The sequence below is a fragment of the Octodon degus genome, unplaced genomic scaffold (assembly GCF_000260255.1).
Source record: "Octodon degus isolate 3935 unplaced genomic scaffold, OctDeg1.0 scaffold00012, whole genome shotgun sequence".
Classification (NCBI taxonomy): domain Eukaryota; kingdom Metazoa; phylum Chordata; class Mammalia; order Rodentia; family Octodontidae; genus Octodon; species Octodon degus.
In genome coordinates, this window is record NW_004524588.1 from 9,621,598 (window position 1) to 9,630,353 (window position 8,756).

General features: G+C 38.8%; 1 protein-coding gene across 1 annotated transcript in view; it reads left to right on the forward strand.

The window, feature by feature from the left end:
* Positions 1-7,027, forward strand: part of Pik3c2g (phosphatidylinositol-4-phosphate 3-kinase catalytic subunit type 2 gamma) — a 379,694-nt gene extending 372,667 nt beyond the window's left edge. Inside the window, exon 36 of the mRNA XM_004626203.2 lies at positions 6,544-7,027. Within this exon, the coding sequence (XP_004626260.1) occupies positions 6,544-6,696 (153 nt within the window). The 3' untranslated portion in view covers positions 6,697-7,027. The remainder of the gene's footprint in view (positions 1-6,543) is intronic.
* The last annotated feature ends 1,729 nt before the right edge of the window (positions 7,028-8,756 follow it).

The following is an 8,756-nucleotide window of genomic DNA, read 5'->3' on the forward strand; positions in this document are numbered from 1 at the left end:
AGAGAGAGAGAGAGAGAGAGAGAGAGAGAGAGAGAGAGAGAGAGAGAGAGAATTTACCATTCACATAAGTTTTGGTAGAGTATGTTTTTATGATGGCTCTATTTCATAAGTGTTAACATCTATTACGGGCCTATTTCATAAATTGAACTTTAACGTAAGCATGGGAAAACATAGGGTCCAGCACAATCTGTGGTTTCAGGCATTCACTGAGGGTCCTGGAAAGTGTCCCCAGCACATAAGGAGAACTACTGTACCCTCCTACACACCCTGAATGAAAGATATAATTTCTCTGCATTCTTTCCATTGCTGTTGCTACTTTTTATCTTAGTTCTTTTGATAGGTACTGCATAGTATCTCTTTGTGGCTCTAATTAACATGTATCTAATGATGAGTGATACAGAGCTTGTATTCATGGGCTTATCTTTCTTCTAGAATATATTCTTCTGTTCTGTGCATTTTCTTTGAAAAAATATGTTGCTGTGTCTATAACCACTTTATAACTGAAATATTTGCACTTTTACTCCTAACTTTTGAGAATTCATATTCTGAATGCTTGCTCTTTGTGAGATAAATGGTCTAAAATATTTTCTCTAGGTCTATCACTTGTCCTTTAATCCTCTTCATAGGCTTTTTCACAAAGTGAAAGTTTTTAATTGTCGTGAAGTTTAACCCACCAACATTTTCTTCTATGGATTATGCTCTTGTCATCAAATTTAAGAATTTCACTTAGCGCCAAGACCCTAGGATTTTGGGTTGTATTTTTTACTGTAAGTTTTAAATCTTTACATTTTCTGTTTTAGCTTATTACCTATTTTGAGTTAATTTTTAAATAAAATATTAGGTTTAAGTCAAATTCCTCACCATTTCCATCTCGGAGCCAATGCAATTACTTCGGCACATTTATTAAAAACACCCTTCACTCCCAGCAAATTTCTTTGGCTCCTTTGCCCAAAGCCATCCAGGAGCTCTCCTGCTGTCCCGTACATGGCTGATTTCTCGAGTCACGCTGTGAAACCTGTCATTCCCTGTGTGTTGGCATTCCCAGCGTGGTCTCTGGAACTGCTTCTCCCTCACCACCTTCTCTGCCTCGGGGAGCCTTACCTCACACTGGACTCTGTGAAGGGTCTCACTGCCTGGACTCCTACCTCACACTCACAATCTTTTATTTGGTTGCAAAATTTTTTTCTCCTATTCTAACATAAATTTCTTGAGGCAGGGGAAAATGTCTCTTTCCAAGTGAGATGTAATACTTAGTTACATCTCAAAGGGTGTGAATAAATATTTTCAGTAGTTTTGTAAGTGACACCATGTGTACAAAGTATAAATGTATATAAAATATAAATTATTTTTATACAGAGACGCATGCTCTAAATTAATGGGGAGAATATTTTGTTATATTTCATGATGTCAGTAGCTACGGATATCCACTTTCCAGCAATATATTCCTTATTTCTTTCTGTGCTTTTTGTTTTTGTTTTTTGTTTGTTTGTTTGTTTGTTTGTTTTTTGGCGGAACTGGGGATTGAACTCAGGCCCTTGTGCTTCCCAGGGAAGCGCTTATTCCACTGAGCCATCTCCCCAGACCTGTTCTGTGCTTTTTGAATATGAGCCTTTCTACCTGATGGCTATGAAACTTCTTTAATCCATGCTATAGCTCAGCATTTGAAATCTAAGAAAACACATAATAATAAAAAAGCCAAGAGGCATTCGGGATAATTTAACTAAACTGACATTTAATTTATTTTAAGCTTTGTGCATTATAAAAGCAGCAATAAAATTACAAGCATAGAGATTACTTGATAGTATCAGATGCATGCATAATTTCTCAATGCCTTGAAATAATTCTGGGTCTTCTTACGCTCGTGGTTCACTGATCAGAAACCAGAATTTACCTGTATTTGTGGCGCAAATGCACATTACTTATGCTGTTGGCCACATTTAAAATTACTACAAAGAAAAAAAAATCCAGAGTCCACACATTGCCAGTGCCAATCCTTGCATAATCCAGTCCAACAGAAATTAGAAGCAATGTGTGTGGAAGGGACCATTTTAATGATAGTCATCAAGACAGCAAGCGCTCATCACATAAACGAGTTTGGCAAGGGAGCTAGCTGAATTTGGACAGCCGGGAGAGAAAAAGAGGGCATAATATTCGTATTTTTCTCCCATTATACTGTACCCTATAATGAGGATATTTATAAGAAATGCCAAAAAAGTACTACTTCCATATCTGATTTGACTCCCTTTCCCCCATTCTGCCAAATCCCCGATTTATTTCTGTACATCTCTAAGGTTACCTTACCGGATGTCTTCATGAGTAAGTCCTGTGCTTAGCAGAAGCCCAGGGAGTTGCCACACAGCTCCGCCCTCTTTGGAGCATCTGCCTACTTCTGCCTCCTCACAGAGCACCAGCCCCCACTGCAGCTGGGATCCTTCAACCTCCCCAAACCAGGCAGTGTGCTGTGAAAGCAGAGAGGATGACCCTGCTCTCTCTTTATATATAAATCTCTTAGATGAGTACAAAAGGGATTTCACATTGCAAACCAATGTATTACAAAGTTTTTTCATGAAAATAGTTCTTTGCATTGTTATTCATAGGCGCATTCTGCTCAGCCTGGAGAGAGGACAGGTTAGGGACAGGGTCAAATGGCAAGGCTCCGCCCTCCAAAGCCTGAAGCTCCAATTGGTACAGGCTCCAGCTCCTTTACTGGACACTTCCCAGAATGCCTCTCGACAACCTCTGTCACATGCAGGCTGGACAAGTCTCAAAGTGCATCTGGAACCAGGGGAGGATGATAGGCTGCTGTCCAACAGTCTTAAGAAGTAGAGTGGGAGGCCAGCAAGATAGCTCAGCAGACTAAGTGCCTGCTTAAGCAAGTGCAGGGATGAGAGTTCGATTCTGGGCATTACATGCTGCACCAGCTCCACTCCCAGGAGTGCTGAGCCACCATCAAGACCTGACGTGGTGGCACATGCCTGTAATCCCAACATTGGGGAGGCTGAAAACAGAAGGATCACTACAAGCCCAAGCTGCATAGTGGGACCCTGTACCAAGCACATTAAAAAAGAAGAAGCAGGGTGAGGATTCTGATTCCACTCCTGTTGTTCTTTCCACCCTAGCAGCTTGGCACCTTATTACAAACCATCATTTTCAAATAATTCACTACAAGTACAGAATTTCTATCCAATATCAGAATCACATAGTTATAGTCAATGTGTTTGGTAAATCATATCCTTTCCTTAGATAATATGCTGGGGCCGGGGAGATGGCTCAGTGGAATAAGCGCTTCCCTGGCAAGTACAAGGGCCTGAGTTCAATCCCCAGTTCTGCAAAAAAAAAAAAAAAAAAAAAAAAAAAGAAAAGAAAAGATAATATCCTGCTATAATGTGTACAAGAAGAATCAAACAGGACAGCGCTCAGTGTCCTTATTGCTTTACCCATCTTAAAATCCCCTACAGAATGCTGTAAGTGGCAACTGCAGCACAGTGCTGGACATGCAGGACACTCAGTGAGCAATAGTCCTTCTCACCTGTTCATTGTCTCATTTTATTTTCACAATATAATGAGAACTGTACAGTCATGCATCATGTCATAATGTTTTAGTCAACCATGGGCCACCTATAAGACAGTGGCCCAGTAAAATTACATCTCCTGCCTGCATCAGAATGAGCTCAGTTTGTATCAGCACAGCCTGACGGTCGCTAAACAAATGCCCTCATGGCTTATGTTTCGGAACATGTACTATCATTAGCAACGCATGCCTGTATTTATAAATGAAGATACGGAGGCCCAGAGGTCCCCTAATTTGCTCTCAAGCTTAGAATTACCTGAACAGAAAACCTTCACCGCACTATACTGGCTCCACCTACAGCATCCTCCTCCTGATTCATTTGCCTGGAACTCTGTTTTATCATCCTTTCTGCTCAAAACGCCTCTTAACCGGCACTAGACACACCAGTGTCTGTCTTATGGTTCTCCCACTACAATTATGAAAATGCAGTTTAGAATTGTGTACTAGCCCCCGTGTCGAACAATATACAGTGAATGCTTGTTTTGAAATTAATGGACACCAATTACATTACAGGCTTTCTACTGGATGTAATAAATCTACACCTACAAATTCAGTATTTGTCAGAAGGTAGTAAAGACTTGGCTCATGCTTATAGAGAAAAATTATTATAAAGTGAAATTAAAAGAACAATTCATTTATGGTTCTGTTTATATGAAGGGAGAACGACTATTAAATCATTGCTTGAAAACATCTCAAGGAATATATTCATCTCTATAGTTCTCTAAGATTAACCACTAATTATTCATTGATTTTTAAAAAGTGCCTTTGTTTTACCAGAAATGTTATGAAGTAAAGCAACTCTCTCTCTCTCTATATATATATATATATATAGAGAGAGAGAGAGAGAGAGAGAGAGAGATGTATATATTATACATGAGGTGCAATAATTACATGTTTATAAACTGTCAATTTTAATAAAATAACTTTTGTATAATGAAGCACAGGTTTAAAAATCCAGTAAGCAATACAAACTTCGGAAGTTCAACTGTTACCATTTTAACCGAGAAGATAATTAATTTCTAAAGTCATTTATTGAACTTTCAGGTTGCTAGATAGCCAAGAGAAATAATTTTTTTCTGGAAAAGTGGTGCAAAATACCAAGAAATAATTCCCCTTTTCATATGCTTGATGAATATGTTTTAGTGGAAATTTATCAGAGTTGCATAAAGCCCAGGCTTTGTAGTACAGCTTATATTGCTGTCATTTGTTTTTCCTCACAGAGCTAAAAGTAAGTACAGTCACCACTATGCAACTAAAGAGCAGGTAATGGTAGGTCATGTAAACATAAACCACTGGAATTTTTAAGCTTACATTTTCAGAATCATAGAATTCACAGAGCCAGATTTTCCAGAGGCCCGGTGCTTGGAGTTGCTCCATTTTTGTCCTTCATATGCTATAACATTTTGAAAGCCCCTTCATCTGCTTTCTCTGTAAAACCACAGAGGACTTCATCGGCTGAAAGTATTCTAGCAAGGGAAATGGAGAACAATTTTAAACACTCAGAGATTTTTGTAGATAAGACATTTCTTCAGAATACTGGGGAAGATTTCTAGGCAGCATTAGGCATCCAGATCGCTGGTAAGAACATCAATTAGAGAGGTAGGGTTTTGTTTAAGGTAAATCCTCTGTTGTCATAGGCAGCTCAATAGATGAGAAAAAAAATCATTTGAATGAGCAGCAGTGGAAAATTGAAAGAATATAAGAGGCAGTCAGAGGAAACTGTGGAGCAGGGTAGACCACACTGACATGTCACTTCTCATGTCCCTTGACTGGGACATGGTTTTTTTGATAAGTGAATGATTTCTCAGGGTAACGGGTAGACTGACCTGGAACAAAATTTCACTGAGAAGGTAATGCATTCACCAGTGCTCCCCTGTGCTATGCTGAGGCCCACACACCACATCTGCTCCTTGCGGGGACACTGAATTAGCTCCCAGGGCTTCTCTGTGCCTTTGGGTTGCAGACCTTGAGGAAGTTTCTTTCCATCTTGTGATGCGCCTATAAAAAGCAGGTTGGTAGCATCTTGTGGAACTTCTTTTCTAAATAAGTTCTAACATGTTTCCCTGGCAACAATGTCAGATTTCCACTTGGTCCCCCACCCCCTTCCATGTGAGCAACTACTGTCTTTGTAGTACTACATTTCCAACTTCTCTTTCCCCCTACAGGCTCCCTGTGGTAATGGTTGTAGCGTGTTCCCTGGATCTTATAAAGCACAATTGCACAGATCTCATTTTTAAAAACAGAATCACATAAAAAATAACAAGTACAAAACAGCATAGGCAGTATAATTGCAGGTCAGAGGCTTAAAAAGTGATTATACACAGGAAGTAGAAGGAACATCGAAATGTTAACTGTAATTATCTCCCAAAGGTAGAAATTCAAATGTTTCCTTTTCTTGTTCTTTTTCGGCTTCATACATATTTTATTGAATAAACATATAATTTCACAATGAAAAATTAATCAATTTTTAAGTAAAAAGCAAATCATAGGGTGATTTCTCCCATATATACAATGAAATAGTGTTGTAGTATATTTAAGCAGCACAAGAAAATCATAGAAAGCATCTTCCTTATTAGCCTTAACAAAGAAATATGGTGTTCAATTTGCAGCGATATGCAGTAAAGCAGGGATGTTAAATGGTGTAGAATTTTTAAATTTATCCCTAGAAGGTGATTTATAGTCTCACGAAATTTGGAGTGAGTAAATTTTAATGGAATCAGTATATTCTAAGATGCTTTGAGAAATAGTCTGTCATTAAACACCTATATGTTAGTAGAACTTTGCCTTTTTGCAATTAGCATTAGAAATGAAAGATTCTAGCATTAATTTATCCACTCCAGCTATAAGTTACTAGCAGCTAATTTTTTTATTATTTAAAGCAGTATTCAAAAAAAGAGGCATCTAAGCATGTCAAACTATCATTTGTAGTTATTCTTTCTCTCTCTTACTTTCACTTTTCTCTCCTTTTTCAGCTGGTATATGATGAAGTCCCAGAACTCCAAGGACATGTCTTAATGCTTATTGTGAAGAGTAAAACTGTTTTCGTGGGAGCAATTAACATCCAACTCTGTAGTGTCCTGCTCAATGAAGAAAAATGGTATCCACTAGGAAACAGTATAATTTGACCACTGCAATGAGCATCTGCATTATTCATTAACTGCTTGCATTTTTTCACTTCTAGGCCTCTCTATCACAAAAGCATGGCATCTTTGTTGCATAGGGTATTAAGGATGTAAGAAAAAGAAATCAGAATCAGTCTTTTATTATTCATTCTCTATCGGTTCTTTCCTTGTTTACTTAGGATCTTTTCTCCTCAAATGGAATGTTCCTCATTTAAACTTCAATATGTAAAATTAAAAAGTCCATGTTAATGTACCTTTTAAATCAAATATATGTTCACATTTTTTCTTATTTGCCTACAGTTAAAAGTAATATTTTAATGTGCTTTCCAGGAAAGAGAAGCAAATCAATAAATTGAATCAATTAATTCAAATTCTGAGTATAATTGTGGTAGATTTTTAGAATTAAAATAAGTATACACTAGCTACATATTCACTCCTCATCTTGTGTATGGATAAACTGCAGCAAAGTTATTTTCTATCAGAAGCCCAAGCCAGGCCCTTTACCACATACCTGTAATCAAGGAGTGTCAGCTATTCAGGAAGCTTGGATGACAGAATCTCAAGTTCGAAGCCATCCTTGAGCAACTTAGTGATACCTGTCCCAAAACTTAAACATAAAAAGATGGGGGAATAAGGATGCTGCTCAGGGTCTTCAAATCCAGTAGACAAGAGAAAGAGGGAAGAAATAAAACCAAAAAAATAAATGGATGAGATTCTCAAATCTTCTTATTGGAATAAACTCCCCTGCACAGTAATTTTTCAATACTAATCAATCCTGTCACAGGATTTCCCCTACTCAGAAGCATGATGGCAGTGTAAAATTCATGATCCCCAAACTTCCATGTCAAACTCCTTAAACACTCTTCTCTGATCAAAATTTCTTGTATCTTTACACATTAAGTACTTTCCCTCCTTCTCAACTTGCCTTTATAGTTACCAGGCCCAGAATGAATAGTTGTACAGATTTCCACCCACAAAGTAGGTATAACTCAAGGTGCTATGCGCATCCTTTGAGATAATCAAATGAGACACATTTTAAAAATCCTCACCATTTAAATTACTCAACATTTCAAGATGCTTACTTAAGATTTTACTGTGTGTGAATTAAAAAGAAATGAATTAAGCTATTTTGTTAGATCTCCTACATAACCATGTAATCACATGACATTTTTTCACTGAACAGTATTTTACTATCTGCTGTGGGATGATGGCGTCTCTTCTGAAACACATGATCGTGTGAGTCCAGGGCACCCTGAATGCTGCCAGGTAGTCATTCTGCAGGTTCCAGTACCATTTGCTCATTTTGCTAGACTACAAGGGTACCCTCTCCTGTCTGCTAAAACCACGCTACCTCCCTCTCTAATCCTCACTCTAGGCTAATGACTATCTCCTTCTTTACTTAGAGACTAGAATCTGTCAAGGAGTGTCAGTTTAGGTAGAGTGCAGCAGTTAGGATTCGAACCCTGGCCTGCCATGCCAGCCCTGTCCCCGAGGCACCCTGAGATGGCAATTGAGACAGGGCATGGTGGAACACGTTTGTAATCCCAGCACTTGGGAGGCTGAAAACAGGAGGATCACTATGAGTCTGATCTTTGTAGTGAGACCCTGTAGACCCTGTACTACATATGTAAAAGAAAAAGAATCTGTCAAAGAAAGCCTCCCCAGGTTTCCACTTCTGTGCCTACCCCAAGGAGTGGATTCTATGTTTCACCTCTCAATACTACACAGGACTATCCATTCACCTACCCAAAATCAGTTCCTGTGCTTATACATTTGATGCCATCTCCTCTAACCCACTTAGAAATACTGCTGTTGAATTCCCTTCGCACCCCAACAGCAGTGTTCCTTACTCCCCACAACATGATTCTCTTCACCACACCATCGCAGTATTGTTTCTCCCAGAATAGGAAAAGTTGTCCATCACCCCACTTCCCTTCCCCATGATGGTCTGCCAACACTTCCCTGTGACGATCTCAGCTTCTCCAAATGGTGTCTCTCCTACCTCCAGTTTTCCTCTGGTTCCCTTTTAAACCCAATACAGTATTTTCCCCCTACCACTGCAA